Raw genomic sequence first — 22,003 nt, forward strand, 5'->3', positions numbered from 1 at the left:
CAAATACCACCCTGGAGAGTAAAATGAGGCTTGCAGTCAAATCGTTGTTCTTTCCATCTGACACATTAAGTTTGCTTTATGCTGAAGCTATTTTCACATTCATATGAATTCTCCTAGTGAGTTTCTCTCTCCTTTGAGTGGTGTAGCAAGTGAGCCAAGCCAACTGCTTTACAGGGTGGATTATTTATCATTTTAAAGTCTCTTGTACATTTAGTGACCTAGTCATTTCTGTATTAATTCACTCTAAAGGACCCTGGAAGCACAGCACTGTCATATATTTTTTGGTGTCATTTATTCATAGATATTAGGTATATATTACTCTAGAAACATGGCTCAGCTGGTGTCGATAACCTTTTTGGTTCTCTCCCACCGAGAGTCTGCGTCTATTACTGAACAAGTTGCTAAACTTTTAGGGGCATACTAAAGCTGACTGAAGCCTCTTGTAGTTTTATTTCATTTATCAGAATTGCTTAAACACAGCAATTTAAGACTGCAAAATCATGCTTAGTGTTTTATTAATCTGCTGTATAGCCAAAGCAGTCTTGAGAAAGAAGAACAGAGCTAGAGTTATCATGCTCCCTGTCCAGACTATACTACAAAGCTACAGTAATCAAAACAGTATGGAACTGGCACAAAAACAGACACATGGATCAATGGAACAGAATAGAGAGCCCAGAAATAAACCCACACACTTATGCTCAGTTAATCTATGACAAAGCAGGCAAGAATATACAATGGGGAAAAGACAGTCTCTTCAATAAATGATGTTGGTAAAACTGGACAGCTACACATAAAAGAATAATATTAGAACATTTTCTCACAACATATTAAAAAAAACTCTAAAAATAGATTAAAGACCTAAAAGTAAGACTGGAAACCATAAAAGTCCTAGAAGAAAACATAGAATACTCTTTGACATAAATTGTAGCAATAGTTTTTTGGATCTGTCTCCTAAGGCAGAGGAAATAAAAGCAAAAATAAACAAATGGGACAGAGGAGTGGATAAAAAAGATGTGGTACATATATACAATGGAATATTACTCAGCCATTAAAAAATGAAATTCTGCCATTTTCAACAACATGGATGGACCTGGAGGGTATTATGCTTAGTGAAAGAAGTCAGAGAAAGACAATTACTCTGTTATTACTTATATGTAGAACCTAAAAAATACCCAAATGAATATAACAAAACAGAAATAGACTCACAGATATAGAGAACAAACCAGTGGTTAACCAGTGGGGAGAGGGAAGGCAGGAGGGGCAAGACACGGGTAGGGGATTAAGAGGTACAAACTACTATGTATAAAATAAATAAGCTACAAGGATATATTGTATAGCACAGGGAAATATAACCAATATTTTATAACAACGTTAAATGGAGTATAATCTATAAAAATTTTGAATCACTGTGTTTGTTGTACGTCTGAAACTAATATTATAAATCATCTACACCTCAATTAAAAAATTTTTGTGTATGTCTTTTACCAAATTCAGCTGTAAGACACGCATAATGGGTGGGTTCATTCTAGATATTGCCACACTGATGTCATCCTTAATTTTCTCATCCCTCACCCTTGTCATCTGACAAAAAGCAATTCATGTCGCTAACTCTCGATTCAGCCTACCTCTTACCATCCTTACTGCCCAAGTCAGCATCTTCAGTAGTTTAATAGGTTTTCTGCTCATCCATTATTGCCACCTCCAATTCATTCTGTGCCCTGCAACTAGAGTGTGTGACGATAACCTAAACTTTTAGTGAAAAGAGGCTTATGAGGCCTGGATATTCCGATTTTTCCTACCTCTCCAGACACAATGACAAAACCTTCTGCAAGCTACACTGACCTGTTCTCCTTTCTTGTTTCTTCCCAGTTCTGGCCTTTGCAGAACGCTAGAGCCTGTGCCTAGGAGGCTACCCCAAACACCATCAAATTTCCTCCCCTTCATCCAGATGAATCCTGTTCATCCTTTAAAACTAAGCTCAAGCATCATTTTCTTAAGGAAACCTTCCCTGTCACCCTCAGACCAGGTCAAATCTCCCATTAACAGGGTTGAGTGTGTGGGCTCCAGAGGCAGCCTGTTAGGGTTTGTATCCTGTTTCCGCCACTTTTTATTTAGGTGACCTTGGGCAATTTGGGGCCTGTGAAATGAGGATGATAAAGGCACCGATCCAAGTGAATTAAATGAAGAGTACACCTGAAACACTGGAAGAGTATGTATGGATAGCAAATACTGTTATTTCCAGAGCACTGTGCAGTTCTTAGGAGCTTTCTCAATGCCTTAAATACTGAAGTGATTACCATTAAATCTCCAAAATGTAAGGTCAGCGAGGGCCAGTACCTCCCTAGTGTTGTTTACCGATGATTTCCCAGTGCCTAGGCAGAAAGCGTCACAGACAGGAAGTGAAATAAATCTTTAAGTGAATAAATAAAGAATAAGTTGTTTTTGGAGGTGGAGGGATTAAGAATTTCTTTGGGCCTTAGTTACAGTTACCTTGCATACAAAATTTGGGGCAGTGAGACTCCGTGATTTCTCAGTTCCTTACAGCAGCACTCCAAGTACCAGGATTCTGGTAACTAGGGAACAGCAGATGAGTGAAAGTGGAAACTGGGATCTGTTTGCTCTTTGTTACTTGGGGCTTGGAGAACTGTTGGTGAGCGGCCCTAAAGGACTCATCCTGCTTTATCTCACAGACTTACCCAGAGCTTTTTAAAGCTCTATCTGCTGTTTCACCCCAAATGGGCTTTTGAATTGTAGCTACATAGAAAGAAACAGCACAAAATTCAGAAAACAGTGTTAAAGGAAAATATCCTTCTCCATGAAGAAAAGTTCAGACCACCTTAAACAAAGCTCACTAAACATTTTAACTTAGAAAACATAGTGCCGTTAACCTCCTATTTAATTTGCTTTGGTTTATACAAAGTACATGAAGTAGTATATAGGGATTTTGCTCATTTCATTTAAGCTGGGCAACCACTGTATTTCAACCAAAATTATATTCTTAGATGCTGTTGTGGTAAAATGGTGAAAAGCTGGTCAATACAAATCTCCAAATACATTTGTATGAACTGTTTGTTGCCAAATAGTCTTCCTGTTAGAGTGAATAATGCTACTGCACTTCGTACTGAGCCTTCGCTCTTAAGAGGAGACTCAAGATCACTATTTACATTTGCTTCTGCAACCATCATTTATATTTAAATTCCTGATTTGTGAAGAGGAGGTTTATGGACTGTGAGCTAGAGGCCACGGTTTTCGTGTGCAGATGTACGTGTACATGAACGTGAAAATGACCACCAACTGCTTGTTGGATATTCAAAGCTGCAATTCAGTGAAAAAGAGAGGAAGCGGGTGGCGGGGGGATGGAATCACTTATTTGGTGAAATTAGAAGTTTCACAGGAAGTTACGTCTTAACTGTTGTTGATGAGAGCACACTTACCACCTTGACTGACCATTTACTGTTATGAGTGACTCTTCTTTTCCACATGCCGGATTTCTTTCTTCGTCTTCATCTTATAACCTTCTCCCTGCTTTAAAAGGAATGTACACGTTAAGATTTCATGGTGAAAGGGTTTTCGTTAAAAAGCAGTTTCCATTCTGGTCCCTTGAGGCTGGATTAGGACAAGCGAAACACAGTTTCAAGTACTGTGTCACGTCACATCCCCAAATATCATCTATTTGCCTCAACCACACAGCTCAGCAGCATCAGGGCGAGCGAGAGAGCACCGTCAGAAGGAATACGTTACTGTACTTCACAATAATTCAGTAGGTTAGTGATCAGTCAAACAACTGGACAGCCTGTCCAGTTCCTGTAAAACTAGAAGAAATCATCACTAAAACTCTCAAGGCACTCAAACCCCAATTATAAAAATATTAGTAAGTTATAATTTATGCCTTTTTAAGCCAGCGGAATGTTAAATAATCTGTTGTAATGAGACTAAAGTTTCTCAGTAAAGCACTAATCATGAACTAAAGACCATGGAAATGCTGTTGAGCTGAGAGACTTTTTCTTTTTTAATCTGTGGAATTACCAAGCCCATCCTCTTACTCCAGACCAAGCAGGCATCCCTTTTCTATAAAATAAGACCTGTCTTCACCAAGCACCAAGGACACACTTCTCTGAGAGCAAAGTGGTGGCACAAATAAATACTCAGCTTTTACCCTATTTATAATGGAAAACACAGTAGCCTTTCCAATTTTCTGATTTACTCCTTCTGAGAAATTTTCAGTTTACTTTTTTCTTATGTAAACACGGGCTATTGAAGTTTCTGTTTTTTAAATGAAAAGGGTAAAGGTCTGAGAAAGGGAAAGAAATGAAAAATAGCCAGAGATGTTTTCTCTGGGAGCTAGAGATTCACCTGCTGAGTTACACTGCTCAGTGATGACTTTAGTTCTTTAACTGGCACATTGGAAATGGGCTGTTATTAACCCAGAAAGGAGAATCCTCCTCAGGTTAAGATGGGGGAATTCATATTTCCCTGTAGAATGTACTGGAAAGATAGATTAGATGTAAGGATTTTGAGACGAGCTTTTTGTTGTTCTAACTTTTAATTAAACCCTGTGCATTTGCTGGAAACAAGTGCTCTCTATCTGGGTCCCAAGTAGGCACTGGGCTGCAGGTAAAGCACTGGGCAGGGGTGGGGCATGGCTGAGGGGTTTGGTGGTGGTAGAGGGTTTTTAATTTTGTCTCCCATTCTCGAACCGGCATGTTCCAACCTCCATAAGTGAAATGATCTCTGTGAAAACTCTGAAGATAGTAAGAGTATATACTGTTAAGGAATGTTAGGAAGGAAAATGTTTTTCTTTGACCCCGATCAAATGCACAAGACGTCAAAAGCAACAAATGCTTCAAGCTGCCACACTGCAGATGCCAGCCTGTTAGCAGCCTATTCTAGAGAGTTCACAAAGCATTTATTCTCTACTTTCTTTTTGAAAGTCCCTCTCCATTACCACGTCATCATATTTTCTCTCTTGTGGGATAACAACTCGTCTTAGTACTTTCCGAGTGATCTGTAGGAAGCAATAGTGAAAAGGAGAGATTTTCCTGTTTTCTATTTTAAGAGGTGACACTACAGCAAACAAATAGTAGAAAATCTAAACCCCAAGAGAAGCATGAAACCCCAGTGATGATTACTTTTCTGGTGATGAGGTTGCCTTCTTCATCAGTAAACTGTTCTTCTGTGACAGATTCACCAGGAATGTTTTTTGCTTCCTCTCCCTAAAGGATGTGGCATAGAGATTAGCAACATACTAGATGGATAGATCTCCACATCACTCCATACACCACACACATGCTCTGTGGAATTTTAGAAAAAGAAAGTATAAACTCTACTTGCAATTCCAGGGCAAGGGGAAAAGGCTGACTCCATGGATGGTTATTTAGCAGTCAACAACATTCAAAGCATTAAATAAACCTCAAGTATGTACAAGAATAATGGTTAGCAACAAACTCCAAGAAGGAAGAATCTGAACGTATGTAATCACAGAATACAGTTATACATAGACAGACAAACAAAAAGGTTTCATTTGTTGAAAAAAGATTTAGCTAACGATTAGAGCTCTAATTAGATCATTTCACTTTGAATAATGTTTCTTCATTAGTCCTATGAAATCTCTCATTTTGGTGGATTTCCTTTTGTCTGATTTGAATTGAGGTAGCACCTTAGTTGGGGTGTTAATCACCCTTTGTTAGTTTGTTAAATTTAAAGATTCCTTTACCAAAGGCAATATTTTTTTCAAACACTATGAGAAAAGTTCAGAGTACAGAGAAAACCTTATTTCTTTTTTTCAGACTGAGCCTTTCATAAGTTGTAAATGAGGATAATTAACGTCTGATGAAGTACATAGTTTCAGAATATTATCAAGTGAATGAGTCTTATGTGATGACGGATTAATTACTAAAGGAATGTAAGACGACAGCCTTTCAGTTAGTGACTGCTATCTGATTTAGAAGGGGAAACTGTCAAGGATCTTCCTCTGGTGAGTTAACAAAAAAATGGGATAAATTCTTAACTTGCCAAGGTGGCATCATATTTTCCTGCTAATAGGCAGGTCAGTAGATTTAGATGGCTCCTTAATGTCTATTAGCTCTATGATTGTAGGATAAGAAAAACCACTCAGAGAGCAGACATAGGGCTGTATTTGTAACACATTACCTTCTTCACTGGTGTCAACTTTGGGTCAGTCTCACTTACAGTTTTGGGGAACAAGGACAAACATCTTAAGTGCAGACCCATTCTAGAGACCTACTGACTTGTTAGTCATACTCCTTTTGTTGAAGAGGTGACCTGTACAGTGCTATAGTACTGTGTACTGTAGTTATTGTACACCTGTAGGTTTTTTAGGAAAAATGGCAAATCACAAAGAAGACAGCTGCATTTCTGGGACAGCCAGGATTCTAACCCTTTCAGTGTTATTGTCATGGGAAAGGTAGTAGCTCTGTTAATTTTGTCAGTGCCAGCCAATGGTGAGAAAATTCTATGACTGTTCTATGTCACAACCAGTAGAAAGGCAGTTGTGGTTTAAAATAACAGAGTAGAGACTGAAACACTACCTTGTTTTGCTAACAAAATTCTGTTTTTATTCTTTTTTCTTTCTACAAAGTGACTTTGTATTCTTACAGATTGTGGGCTCATAGGTCATGGGTGGGATATTTGACTCATTTTACCTCACTGTGGTATAAAGATGAGATGAAAATAAAACACGATGTTTCTTGCTGCTCATGCTTGCGTCAGGGTTCACCTTGAACCTTGCTTATGATTAGTTTCAATTAGCACAGTTAAGTGAGGGAAGGAAATTGGAAAAGTGTAGAGGTCTCCTGCCTGAATGCACTAAAATCTGCAACAAGTTCTTATGGGAGTGTTATTTATGTTTCCTATGGTTGATTTCATATATCTGGAAAAAAAACAATTTCATTTTATTTTACAAGTAAAGGCTTAAAGACAGCAGAAAAGCCAAAAAAAGGCTCATGAAAAGTTTCACTATAGTTCAAACATGTATAAGTGAGATATGTTTGAACTAACTCTTGCACATGTCTAGCTCTTTTGAGTGTTAAGACAATTCCAGGATCCCAGGAAAATCCATTTAGCATACTATTATGTATGTTATAAATTGACCCTTTGGTGGGGAAAGATGCCAATTAATTTGCAGACAGTCTCTGAAATGTGAAGTAGGTATTTTTATAAGCATAGCGAATACATTTAAGTACATTGATTTATATTAATAGCCTTAGAAAAAAGCAAAGCCCTAGTTATAAATAACAAGCCATATAGGTTGTTGAGATCTGCTGTGGTATGTGGGCATTTTCATTATTTCCTACTGAAAATTCATACTGCCTATGTATAATTAAAGGTGAAGATACTTCTCTTAGTCTTAAATGGGCACTAACTATAGTCAACTAGTGCTTTACATAAGGTCAAAATAAGTATATGATTATGTAGAAGCTCACTAAACTGAGGGAGTGAATTAGATAGTAGTTGACTGGATAGAGAGGAAAGTTAGTAAGGAGTCACAAAATACATTAAAAAAAATTTCATCCATCTTTAATTCTGTCAGGTACATTGGAGATCAGGTGTTACCAAGGAGAGGTCTTTAGGGCCTCTCTTTAATGAGAGAAAATAATCTCTAATTAGTTTCTGAGGTTCTTGAAAACCTTTGTACTTTTAAGTAAATAAAATTTCCCCGCTAGTTTTGGTGATGGCATTATTTTTGGCAACACCTACCCGCACTTTTTTCTTTCCTATTTCAAAGGAAAATTACAGCACATATGGTGTCACAGTATCATTCCTGGTGGCCACCTTTGTGAAGACTACTGTACTTTCCTTTGGACCCCTGCTGGAAACATTGAATTTTATAATTTTTATTCCTCTCTCCTTCTTGAATAAAATGAAAAAATAACAACATGAAATGTACCAATTTGCTTCGATGTACACAACATTAAAACTTGAACTTTCAAAAAAATGAGATGAGAGAAACTATATATGTAAACTTAGCAAATTACTAAGCAATATGTATTCTGAGAAACCCACTTGCTAGGGATGTATGTGTATATGTATATAGCACATGTATATTCTATATACACATACATATTGGTATATGTATATAAAACGATCTGAAGCTTGTGAACAATGGTTACCTTGTTCCTTTGTTCCAGAACAATGGTTATCTGAAGCTTGTGAACAATGGGAAGTGGAATGGATAGATTGAACTTTTTGTACTTTTGAGTTGTTTGATGGGGGGAAACATACACATAAACCCTTATTTTGAAAGTCAGTAAAAAAAGCTCAAAAGTAGAAATAAAAATATAGTTGAACTATATAGTAAAAATTCAGTTATTTGAATCTAATCAAACTTCACAATGGTTTGAGTTGGTTTAAAGTTTTTACCTTTGTAATCACTGCATTTGCTAAGCAAATAATGTAAACAAGCTCATAGGGACTGGTCAATTTAAACTGCTTCCAAGCATTTGAAACCACTGTGATACTATCATATTATATAGAAATAAATGAATATGCTTATAAAATTTAAAAATCCCAAAACAAATGGGAGAGTTTAACTTGACTCATTTCTTAAGGACTTGAAAATATTAAATGTAAAAATATAAAAACATAAAAAAGAATGAATCCACATGTGAAATTAAAGAGAAAAATCATAAAATTCTACTTTCACTCCATTTATTATACTAGTTGAATGGCTAAGAACACAGATTTGCCTAGACTTGTGATAATGGAATCCTGAATATATCTACTGCTTTCATTGACACTTCCTGGCCAAAGCTAGCTCTAGGAAGGACGGAACAACCACCAAAAATAGTTTTCTGCTCTAGGATTCTAAGTGCTAGGGGAATTACTGTGGCTGGTTCAGTCCAAGGTTGGACAGCCCCCATGAAGTAGGTCAAATTCCTAGCATTCTGGCCCCATCAAATAGTTTCCAGGAAAGATAGCTCAATGCTGCCTTCTTCTATGCCACCGGAAAAGTCTAAATGGCCAAGTGCCTAATTTAGTCTAGGAAAAGTTATTCCTTTTTAATTTGTTCTGGATGAGAAGGAATACAGTATTGTGGAAAATGCAGGTAGAAGGCACTTCTCTAGAGGACCAGGGGTTAGGTTCTGGTCTCAGAACTGTTACCACCCAGCTGTGTGGTTTTGGGTAAATCAGTTCATTTCCGATCCTTGGTTTTTGTCATCTAGGAAAAGAAGTAATTTTAGTCTCAATGACTCCTTTAGGTCCTAACATTCTCATTTCATGTGTTTTGACAGAGATGGATCCCATGTCACATTTACCATGTAGTACTGCAGTCTCAAGCTCTTTTACATTAAAAAGGTACCAACATATGGAATAAGAGAAAAGGCAACAGAAATGTGATCTTTTTCAACTGCCCCCAAAATCTGAACAGAAGAATATTAACCAGAAAGATTTCTATGTATGTAATTTACAAAGTTTTTCTTATACCTATAGCTTCCAATTATAATTATAGCTATCCTTTAGCTTTTGGTTTGTCACATATGAAAGACATTTCTCAAAGCTTGTTTAAGTGAGTCCATTGTTTATACAATGCCCTCCCCACTTACAAAACCCGTTCTCTGATGATTCCACTCAGCCTCCCTAAAATTACACTGACTTCAAGAAGTGAAGATTTGAAGAGAACAGTCTCCTCTGTTTTATGAAGCCTGTAACATCAGTGTATTTCAGTCTTTTAAACTTAAGCTCTTAATAAAAATGTTAATATATATAATTTTATGTTAAGCTTAAATATATATAAATAACTCATTCTAACAAAATTACTTAAAAGCTAACTTGCTAATGCATGTTCTAGAATTCTAGGAGACCAAAAGAAATAACCCTCATTGACTTAGGGAGGGGATTGATGTTTCTATTGTTTTGTTTTAGTATTCTCCAGAGTAACACTTCTCTATGCTTTCTCCCACTGTCTGTGCAGGATTATGTTTATTTTCTTCTGTCATATATAGAGAAGTCAGCTTCTATACTGGGCAGCTATTATAAAGAAATGAGGTGAATTTGATGCAACATGAGTATGTCATATGTTAAGCATAAAAAGCAAGTTACAAGACAGTATGTCTGGTGTGCTTTTTCTAGATGTTTCACTTTAGTGTCTTCAAGAAGTAATATTTTAATCATGGGACTAGCAAAGCCTGAACAGAGTATGGCTTTAACATGTTCAGAAAAACCAAATTAAAGATTTCTTCCCCCTAGGGCCTCCCTGGTGGCGCAGTGGTTGAGAGTCCGCCTGCCGATGCAGGGGATACGGGTTCGTGCCCCGGTCTGGGAGGATCCCATATGCCGCGGAGCGGCTGGGCCCGTGAGCCATGGCCGCTGGGCCTGCGCATCCGGAGCCTGTGCTCCGCAACGGGAGAGGCCACAACAGTGAGAGGCCCGCATACCGCAAAAAGAAAAAAAAAAAAAAAGATTTCTTCCCCCTAATCCCAGCAAATGTGTGGGAGGTGGCTGATTATGAGGACTTCATAAATAGCAGGCCAAATGCTTGCATATATGCTAGATAACAGTAAGTAATTTGGATTGCCCATGTGGAATTTTCAAAGTGATTCATACTTTTTTTCATGGCCCCTATTGAGCTTAAGGTTGATTTGTGGATAATTTAGGATTTAGAAAAGGACTTATTTTCTTCTCTAATGTTTCCAGAGTCTTAGGAAAACTATACTAGAGCAGATTTGGCAGATTTTCTTCTCTTCTTTCATCTGATCTGCAGGAAAAGTACAAGCAGCAGGATTAAGAAGTTTTGGATACCTAAGCCAACTTCCCTACATCTCTGGTTTGGTGTCCTGACACTTTGGAAATGGGTGATAAGTTTGATAAATGGCTTTCAATAGATATTTCCTTTCCTTTCTTTCTCTTCAGAACTGCCAACCAAGGAGCCTCAAGTTATTTGGACCACATTCAAAGGACTGTGTATTGAAAATGGCTTCCTAGTTCTCTGCACTCAATTATTCTAACATCAAGAAAGATCTCTCTAAAGGCAGAGTAATGAAGACAAGCAGCAGACTGCAAGAAGCAGTCTATAGGACCTCCCATACATAAGGTCGGTGCTTCAAAAGGCCTTTGTGGGGGAAATCAAGATTTATTCATAGTATTCAACTGTGCTGTAACAGGGTAGAATTACATTTTTCACTTCCATTAAGAGTTGCTTCCTCTACTTAAAAATACAGCCTTAAAAAAAAATCCTGATTTTTTTGTATGTCAGTCAAGTTAAAAACCTATTTCAGAAGTTTTTGCTTGGTTTGCATTATGTCATATACATCCATGCCAGGCTATAACACTGAATTCTTAGTCATTGATTGATAATGAAGAACTGGTTTTCACTTAAAAACTGTTAAGGCTGAGAAGGGAGCCTTTTAATTCTTTCATTCTCTTTCGTCTTTATCTTACCTCATACTTCATTACAGCCTCTGGGGTTTCAGTTGAACATTTCATTTGATATGAACTATTCTCTCACCAAGGTAGAATCTTTGTTCACACACAGAACACTTCTCCAAGGAAAGCAGTATACAAATGCCAAGAATTCTCGGATAAAATTACAACTGCCACATGTCAAACACAGGCCTAGACAGAATACTCACTACCGTGCAACGTGAGTTTTTCCTTTCGGTGGTTGTTTTTATAAGTTTTCAAATATGCAAAGAAACATACAGAGCCATTTAGTTACCAAGCATGCTGAATTTTCCAAATCACAAGAAAGGTTCTAATAATACAGCATTGCCCCATACTGATCCGGCTTCGGGATACCTTTATAATCAAACGCCGGCGAATAACTCGGGTAGTGACTCTCCGTTCTTCCTCTGAGCTTGAATCACTCTCACTGCCTTTCAAGTCCTGAGTAAATGCATTTTTAGTAGAATTTTACCATCACATTTAAAATAAAAGACATTCTGAGAAGGGAAATCAAGAAAGAACTTTTTACTTTCTGGTTCCCCACACTTGAGGAAAATCATGATGTATATTTGCGGAAATCTTAAAAAAAATTTAAGTGGAAGAAAGTGTTGAGCAGAATTCTAAATGAAATTACTCTGTATGTGTATGTATATATGTGTATATAAATATATATAAAGTATACATAAATAATATATATATTTAATTACCTTGATCTTTACCTGCATATGTATATGCATATATATACTTATGTGTATATATAAATGCAATGTATATGTAAATGCATAAGTATATATATGCAGGTAAAGATCAAGATAATAAAATTGTAAATTATTAAAAATAACAATGATGGAGACTTTGGCATCAGAAACTACGTACATGCTACTAATGATTAGTTTGGGGAAAAAATATAGATTTAAAGCTAGTTTAAAAATAAATATTATACATTTGACATGAATGTATAACCTTACAGTTACAGGCCATCTTTCACTTGACCTACAGAAAGAGGCATAGTATTTCTGACTTATATGATATTTTGGTCAGATTTGACAACTTTATCAAAAGCTATTTTGAACTTTACGAAAAGTATACAATTTATATCAGCATAATTTGCCAGGAGATTTTTATCAGCATAATTCACACCTAATACATAATTGGAACTCAGTAGGAATTTATTCAAATGAATGAAGGAATGTAAAATATTTGAAAGCCTGAGGTCTTATTTTAAAGAACTAATATGAAATTAGAATAGAAACAACATTGCACAGACAAGAATATAGTACAGGTAAGAATACAGTAATTACACAAAATATTACTTTTTAGGAAATAAGGATAGGAATAAGGAAACACTACCAAGTGATAAACAGTTCATAAGTCAAAGGGAAAATTATCTTCAGCTTCTACTTAAATATCATGGTCAAGAGTATACACTGAATAATTTTATTTCTAAATTTTAGTGGTGGAATTCTGAAAACAATTCTAGTATTTTATTTTCTAAGTGTACTAGTTACCCCAAATCTGACAGTCCCAGAGATAGAAACTGTAGTTAATATGCATTGGAAAAATCAATGGCAGAATTGGTAAAAATAGGAAAAAAATAAGTAAAATTGTTACAGGAGGTGTAAGTGTTAGCAAAAATTATTAATGAAATGTTAGTCAAATAGATAATAAAGTAGGCCATTTTTCACCAAAGGTAAACTTACCAAATATTTTTAAATGTTATAGTAATATCAACCTTAACTTTGTAGGAAATTTCATCTGAACAAAATACCCTACTGAATAATATGGTATCAAAAGGAAATAGTTTTCAACTTTCTTACTCCTTGCAAAGATACTGGCTACTAAATTCCCCATTACTTTAAAATTTTTTTAGAAAAGGACCACAAATTCAGGACACTTAGAATGACCTAAATATTGGGAAAGGAGGCCCTACAATGGCTCAGAAAAGCAGAAAAAGGTAAGATGAATTCATATTGCAAAAGAATTACTAATCAGCATTTAGCAATTAATAGATTAGATGAGGCAGAAGAGAAAATTCAATCTGAATTATCCATAGCCAGAATCTTAGACTGGGGAAAGGTTTTTCACTTGAAACATTTAAAAGCAGAAGAACATATGTTAATGCAAACACTAATAACAAACCTAGATGTCAATTATAATCCTATCAAGAATCATCTGAGACCAGCCCCTCACATAAAGAAAAAGTGGCCATTTGGCTAATGTTTGTTTCCATTTTCTCCATGGAGTCTCTGCCGGTCTTAAGGTGAAGGGTAGAGAGAAGATGGTAGTAGAATCTTGATCAGGATTCCTTTTAGAGAATTCTCTATGCAATGGCACAGAGGGTAACTAGGAGACCAAATGGAATTTTCTCAGTACTCCTTGCCATGGGTTGCGGCATGTAAAGAGGTGGAAAGCAGCAGGATTTTTACCTTGTAACAGCAGGCAGTCATCCGTTTAAGAGCCGCACCCCGACTTTTGACCTGATTTTTCAGGGGACAAAAAGGGGGCTGTTTTCTGAGATCATACATCCGACGACCTAGTTGATTACTATTGTACTATGGTCTAGCCACAAAAAATACATCCTGGACATCTTCGAATTTCTTGTGAGGTCAGACTCTTATATTCCAGAAGCTTTAACTTCACTATGAATTGCTATGCTCCTGAAGCCTTTATGCATTGGAGTAGGACCAGTGACCAATGCTAAAGGCACAAACTCATTTATAAGAAATCTCGAAAAACATTTTCTAACAGTAATTATTTTCCATTACTGATGAATTCAGCTGCATTTCCATTCAGGGTTAAGACTTTCTTTTTCAAATCCTCTTTATGCCTTCTCCATGGTTCCCCAACGGGCAATATGTAGGCACATGTATACTGTCGAAATGCTTACTTACATATTTGAGAACTTCCCTATCGATTTTTAATAGGTTTTTGCACAATACATTTTCATAGCTAAAACATCACTAGGTTACTGCTCCCTCCTGATATTTTGCAAGCTCATTTTAAAAGGAAACATTCCATCCAAAGTCATATTGCTTAAACATGCTAAGAGTTAACTAAAAGGCAGAAAGCAATACTCAAAACAACACTTGTCAGGAAGGAAATGAAAGAAAGTCCTGAGGATTTTATTTCCTCTCACTTTCCCTCCTAACAAGCAGGAAAGTGATAAAAAAAAAAAATAGCCTGCAGGAGGGAAAAGGAAAGGATATGATTAGTTAATAAGCTGATAATTAGCTCCTGATTAGGAGTTTACTAAATTTTTCTAAACCTCAAATTAATCATGGGCTCATTATTTTACAAAAGACTTGTTTCTTTTTTTTCCTACCCAAAACACTGTAGAAGATCTTAAGTAAACTAGATGTTTTACGGAAAACTTCAAGTACTACTATTCCAAAGATGTATAACTCTCAGTCTGTTTCTACTGCATAGTTCATGAAAAGACACAAAAATTGAGAGAGCAAAAAGCAGTCAAAAATATAGGAAACAGAACTGATCTTAATTTTCTTATATCCATCTATAAACCATAATTTCAATTAAAAATTTTTTAATATCTAAAAATGTTTACACTCAAAGAATAATGAAATCTATTAGATGGTAGCACAAAAACATATAAGTACAAAAAGCAAGCAAATAATTCTATGACAGTAAGGTTTTTTAAATTATTAAAAACAAATATTAAGATAATGATCAACTTAGATATAAAAATAATTAAAATGATACTTTTAATGTTGCATTTCTAAATGCCGTCAACCAACAGTAGTATACCCACCTCATTTTAGGCTTGGGAACTGTGTTTCTTCAATTTTTAAAACACCCTTTCAGGCAACAGACCTTATAGGATAGAACTCTTCGATGGGTCAATGCTAGCGACTCTTTAAATTGTGCAAAAGAACCAGAAAGGGTCAGGATAATTATCCTCCATCCTCAAGAAAGAAGACTAGGTTGGGAGTGAGGAAACCTAAATCCCAGACAAAATTAAAACTGGACCTTAAGCTACTTACTTAACATGCCTGTATTCTTTTCCCTCCTGAAAAACGGCTAAGAAGATGTTTATTCCTTTCTTCTACCCAATGAAAGAAGGGATGACAAGTAGCATATATTTTACTCATTACTTTCTTTACCCCCATTATTAGTATTACAATTTTCAATCACACATTGATAATTTGGAAGTAGTAACGAACACTGGGCCCAGTGCTACAAGATTATCAAAAGAATCAAAGCGTCAGTACTTTCAGCTTAAATGAGAGCACAGTGGAAAACTAGATGACGTACCTTTTGCTCAGACCCATTGGATCCCTCTTCTTCATGGAAGTTAAGCCTTGGCTTGCCATCTGCAGGAGTAGTCCTACTCATCTTTTTCATACTGACAGGCACACAGGGTTTAGGCTCTTCTATGACAAACTTGCTGGTTTCTTCTAGAGCTTTCTGATATGCCGCTAGTGATGATGCTGGTTCATCAACACGACCCGAACCTTGTATTTTTGGTTTCAGAGTTTCCTTTGCACTCTGTTTCCCTATATCATTTTGGGATTCTGAAAAGTAAGATTTTGTCTTTGCTTCTGGAGTGACTTCTGCATGGCTTCCATTTGCTTCAAATTTTCCAGGTTCCCCTTTGAGATACGAGGTAATGGAATCTCTACACTGGTCAGGGCTGCAATAGAGAAGATGTGGAAATTTATAATGGTAACATATGGCTGCAAATGGGCTTTAGAAGCTCTAAATTTTCAACAGCCATGTTTTAAACTACTTTTAAAGACATACATTAGAAAAGCATGAAAAATCTGGTCATCAGATTTCAAACTGTGAGGGCCTGTTATGGGTGTGGGTGTGGGGTGAGGAGATGATACACAGGCTCCAGGTATCCTCTGCACTCCAACTCCCAAACTAGCTGGCTGGCTATGCTGTCACTGTTTTTGTTTTGTTTTGTTTAATTGTACTTATACGGCTCCTTGGATTCTGTATCTTTTAAAAAGTAATCCTGAGAGGTTCATGGACATACCCAGAGTTCCAGACCCACCAATCTAAAAGAAGAGGAGATCTCAAAATGCTTTTCTATTGCCAGTGAAAAAACTGATGACAAAGAACAAAATGAATTCCTGTGATGAGAGCTCTGGCATCCTCAAGAACCCTATGTTCCAGTCTTTGTATGTGTTTCCAGTTGTGAATCCTACCGTCATGCTTTCCCCACCGTGGAAGAACCGTGAGAACCTTACTTGGGTTCTCATCTTTCTCCACTCCTGACCTCTGCTGACTCTCTCTGGTGATAAGGGTGTGGATGCTCACCTGCTGCTTCTACTACCTGTGAGGACTGTTTTCCTTTTGACTCTTAAAAATCTTTCTCTTCCATTACTTTCTTTTAAATTGGTTTCTAATTTTTACTAGTTTCAATATAGACTTTTACTTTATTTTATAGTTTGTATATTGTTTATTTTTATATACTGTTTTTATTAGCACCTTTGCTTATTACCTGTAGAATTCTGAAGGCAATAAAACTAGTGCAATGTTTTCTATCTACAATATATTTATTATGTATATGTATGTGCATATTCTTATAAATCAAATTCTGATTAAACACCTTTATCAAAAAATATTAATAGCACATCCTATTCCAGATGTTTAAGGACAAACAGTCCCAGCATACTGTGAAGACCCTGTACAATAACTAAAACTCCTAGCTATATCTAATTTCCTGTTATGCAACTGTAAATTATGTGATTATACCTGAACCTAGATGTCAAAATTAGTACGATTTCTTGTCTCCATACTCTGTACTGTAGGCTGAACATAGAATTCACTGATGCCCCCATTCTTCAAAAGGAGTTTTGTGAACTCCTGTTTGCAAATGTTGTCACCTCCCTCTTTGGGAGTTTTCATTGAGCAAGAAGCTTATCAGCAATATGAAAATATTAAACATGGTTATAAAATAAGTTGTACGAAAAGAACTGAGGTTTATCACTAGTTACCACTGAAGTAAAATATATTTTATGTGTGCATAAATAAAATAATGCCAACTATCACTGAGAGACTATTTGTACCAGTCATTGGGTAGGCATGCTACAGGCTTTCTTCTTCAATCTATAAACCTGTTTGAGGAAAGTAGTAGTACTCTTATTTTTAAAGCCAATTACAGTGGCGTTCTTAGAGCTTAGAAATTAATCTGAAGTCGAAAAGTGCAAACCTAATGGTGGTGGGGTTTGAACCAGTGTCTGAAAGACACTAGCTCTTACCCTTCTAGAGGAAGATCACTGTAAAAAGAACCAGATTCATGATTAGGGAATTATTTTGGGTATAAACAAATTTCTGTCATGCCCATAGTATTTGGGGGTAAAGAATTACATATGTCATATTGCAAATTATATAAAATATTCATGTAGAAAAAAGGAAGGATATATAAAGTGTTCGTTTTTCTTAGTATGATAAGGACAGATGACTTTTTTGCTTCTCTGCATTTTTCTGTGACAAGACATTTAAAAACATGTATGTAAAAGAAATTCACCAAAATTTTAGTGGTGGTTATTGCTAGATGATGGCATTGTATTGATTTTTTAAATCTGTATTTTAAAATTTTGTATAATAAGCACATTTATGTTTGATATCAGGAAACAATAGAAATGCTTATATTTCTAAAAGACTTAGGATTCTATTTATTACATTATTTTAAATGAGCATTAATTTCTGGCTATGTGAAAAGAATAATACAACAGGTAATAAAGTAGAAAAGAGTAGCCTTCTAAAGTAAAGAAAATGTATTAATCTTTAGCATGTGTATAACTTTTTGCATTTTACTTCAGCTAATTATCAGTAGTTTTAAGAATTATATTTGAGTTTAATGTAACTTTCCCTCTCCAGATTAGCAGAATGAACCATGAAGCATGTATTATCTTGAAATTGGAATGGTAATTTAGAAAAACAGTAATTGCTAAAAAGCATATATTTAAAACAAACTACTGGAATTCCCTGGCAGTCCAGTGGTTAGGACTCCATGCTTTCACTGCCAAGGGCCCAGGTTCGATCCCTGGCCAGGGAACTAAGATCCCACAAGCTGCATGGCGCAGCCAAAAAATAAAGAAAAAAAACAAACTATTAACATGTAACCTGCATTTCACTTTCCTTTTTCTGACCAAGAGCCATACCTGTCATCCAGTCGATCTAGTAACCCACCAGTTATTCTTCGAGCTTGAGCAGGGGACTCTAGGTTTCCACTTGATGTCTCATTCTGCCAACCTGTAATTGAAGACATTTCCAGTTCTGCTTGCTGAACACGTTTAAGAATAGCCTGTACTTTTTCTTCTGTCATCTCCTCAGACTCTACTCCTTCTTCAAGTTGAATATCCTCAAATAGAGATTTGAGTTTTTCTTCCGTCATCTCCTCATCAGGACCAGATTTTCCTTTCTCTTGCTGCTCAGAGCTCACTCCTACTTTTCTAGTCTGTTCCAATGGCTCTGCTGGTTTAACATCTTTTGGGACCCCAGCCATCCTTCCGAGGTATCGAGGATACTCACTCAGACACACATTCTCCAACTGGCTCTCATGTACATCCACTGCTTCAGGTATTTCTGTCAAAGGCATTGAGTCTTCAAGTCTGCTCTCTTCCAAGGACGTGTCTTCTGCAGTTACGACTGGAGGTCCATCTGCTGAATGCTCTATGTTTCCCTGGGAAGGCACTACCCCATCACTCAGTCTACTGGGGGTTCTAAGGGGAGATTCTATGCTAGAGAGATCACTAAAATAATCATCTTGCTGGAAAGGGGTGGGTGGTGTGTAGTGCAACCCTGTGGGAGTTTCCAGTTCCACTTGAAGGGAAGGATAACCTATGGAAGACAGTACATTTGGACTGACTGGAATGAATTAGAGCACATCAAACAAAAACACATGGAATGACTTAAATTATATTAGGTATGAAAATGTGTGATGAATTACAGAATAATGTTGATAAATTTATTGGTGTAGTTCAAGTATATGTAATACAATGAAATAAAAGACTAGTGCAAACTACAATAAAATAGAATACTAGTTAATTAAGATATAAATTGTTTATCGATTTTGGTAATTTTAATACAGTAACTTAAATACACAAGTTTAATCCAATATAAAGTTAGCTGTCATTATGTAAGATACATTTATTGCATGGCCAAATTAATATCTTTCTACTTTTAGCATGCAAAATCCACATTGTGGTGGACTGAATACAGCAAGCCACAAGAAACCAATTTTTATAATTAATTACTTATAACTTATTTTAAGAACTGTACATAAGAGTGATGCTACCCAACTCTTAATTCTTCACTTATTTCACAGGAAATTTACAGCAAAGAAAAATGAATTTAATCTTTGGAAAGAAATGACCATTAGATTTAGAGCAGTAGCACTGGGGAAAAAATCTGAAAAGATGTTAGGAAAAGGATTTAAAAAGCAGATAAAGTAGAAAAGACTCCATGTAAACTCTTCAGGTGTCATAATGTGACAGAGATGAAAGGGTTGTGTACGTATGGAAGTCTTGGTGAACGTGGTGGTAGGGGTCCACTCAGAAGCATGAATCAAATAAAGAGAAAAAAGAAATGATACACAACAGAGACGGGAGGAAAACCATTTACAGAGAGCCCTCTGAATATTCATGACAATGCTATGAAACAACAGAGGTTTACTAACCAGCCTACACAAAGGGGAAGGAGGGAGAAATTCCCTTGTTTTAAACTTTGCTGCGTGGACTAAGGGAGTTATTTTTCTCCTTCAGCAGAGAGAAAAGTCAACAATGGTCTGGTCATGGTGAGGAAAGGAAGTTTCACAAAAGTTCAATGAAGAGGAGAGACCGGAACAAAAAGGCAACCAGGCACACTTTCTGACTTATTGGTCTACAAAACTAAAGCCTAATTTTTCCATTAGTCCAAGGTAAATACCAACTTAGCTTTGGTTGTAAATTCAAATCACTATAGGTAAGTGAACATTTTTCTGTTATGGTCACCCATAAACTAGAATGTTGAAAATTTGTCTAAGACTACATGAGGTTTATAATCTGCACAAGTAAAATTTACTTCATAAACATAAATTTCCCTAAGAATTTAAAAAATAGGGAATATAAAATACTAAGATGTAGCAACAAAAAGCCCTTGTGGATTTATTTAATGATACTCTGATTTTAAAATGTTAAATGAAACTTTCAATTCCATTGAATACTTCCATTGCTTTCTGATGATCTTGTTTGTTAAAACTACTTTTCTTAAAAAAGTTTCCCAGTAAAGAATATTAAAATACTCTATAAACTTGGCAAAACCCCCAAATTTGATATAATACTGGTCTATCTTTATCTTGTGCACAAAGAGTTTGGTCATCAATATATGGTCTCACATATAAGACAAGGCCTTGAAGAGAGCTTTTTTCCAGGTTCTGTGGTATTTATAAGCTTAAAAAGAAACCACTTTTGACATTATTACCCACATGTTTATGTTATGGGGATAACAAGGTACACTAAATTTTCTGTTGACTTTAGTGAGCAGAAACTTTCTAAGAATTTGAGATGTTTTGTCACATATGCAGAATTATAAGTTATTGATTATTGGTGGTCTAACTTTGCTGTTTAAAAATGGAAAAAAAATCACCATATTTAAAAAAAATTGAAATAGTAGAAAAACATCCCTAGCTCCTCTTCTTGCCTCCATAGCATCAACATTTTTTTACTCAAAATTCATTATAGGAATAAATTTCCATTTATGAACATCTTGAAAAACATAGAAAGATATTTGTCATACTTTTCTTAATACTTTGTTGAAAAAGCCCCAATTTACATAATGAAGGAAAAATGACACTATTATCATATAAATTAAGCTAATGTAAAAGAGGAATTATTATGTTATTAGCAACATCTATGCTCATTGAATTAGAGATTATGCTACCTTTTATATACGATGGGTCAAGTAGTGTTTTTCCAAACAAAAAATGGCAGCATATGAAGTTAAAATAATGCTAAATAACTAAAACACCTGTTTGAGTGATACATTGTCTCTTTCAGTACATGCTTAAATACTTGTTCTCAAAACAGTAATTAACCATTTTATTTAACAATTTGTATAACAGCCCACAATTTGGTTTTACCTAAATAGGAATAAAAGAGTTCCCTAGTTTTTTAGGTTAATATAAAAATGGCAAAAGCAAGATATTCTCTAGATATTAAATTTTCTTCCATTTGGTCATATAAAATATTTGAGATACCAACTGTTTCAGTTAACTTATGCCTTTATATACTTCATTATTTGTATTTTATATAACAGAGACATTTATCAAGCTTGTTCTATCGGAGTGTTTGTTTGCAGACCTGGCAGAGAATATGCCGTGAAAATGAGAAATTAAGTCAAGCAAATCATAATTTAGTTGGTTTTACGTGACTGCCTTGTCCTACTGCACTTTCAAATTTTATCAAATGATTAAGTAAATATGAACACTAAATTCAGTTACCATCCACAGGGTCATGGAAAACATTGTTCTCATCTGCAAAACTTCTGGTGCCTGAAATATTTCCATAATCAAATATTGGTCCTTCTAGCAGAGTCACTATATCTATTCGATTAATTTTTGTCAAGACCGCAGTTAAGGCATCAGCTGAAAGAGGAG

General features: G+C 35.8%; 1 protein-coding gene across 5 annotated transcripts in view; it reads right to left on the reverse strand.

Annotated features, from left to right (window-relative positions):
• ANK3 (ankyrin 3) overlaps positions 1 to 22,003 on the reverse strand; it is a 514,823-nt gene that overhangs the window by 12,317 nt on the left and 480,503 nt on the right. For 3 of the 5 annotated variants that reach the window (XM_081254083.1, XM_081254082.1, XM_081254081.1), the window contains 4 exons: positions 21,848 to 21,991; positions 18,531 to 19,209; positions 15,670 to 16,048; positions 3,435 to 3,525 (listed from right to left, as the gene is read on the reverse strand). In XM_081254083.1, coding sequence (XP_081110209.1) covers positions 3,457 to 3,525; positions 15,670 to 16,048; positions 18,531 to 19,209; positions 21,848 to 21,991 — 1,271 coding nt within the window. In that variant the 3' untranslated portion in view covers positions 3,435 to 3,456. The remainder of the gene's footprint in view (positions 1 to 3,434; positions 3,526 to 15,669; positions 16,049 to 18,530; positions 19,210 to 21,847; positions 21,992 to 22,003) is intronic. The other 2 variants (XM_081254084.1, XM_081254080.1) reach the window with 2 other exon arrangements.

Source organism: Mesoplodon bidens, assembly GCF_964165515.1.
Source record: "Mesoplodon bidens genome assembly, chromosome: 1".
NCBI lineage: Eukaryota > Metazoa > Chordata > Mammalia > Artiodactyla > Ziphiidae > Mesoplodon > Mesoplodon bidens.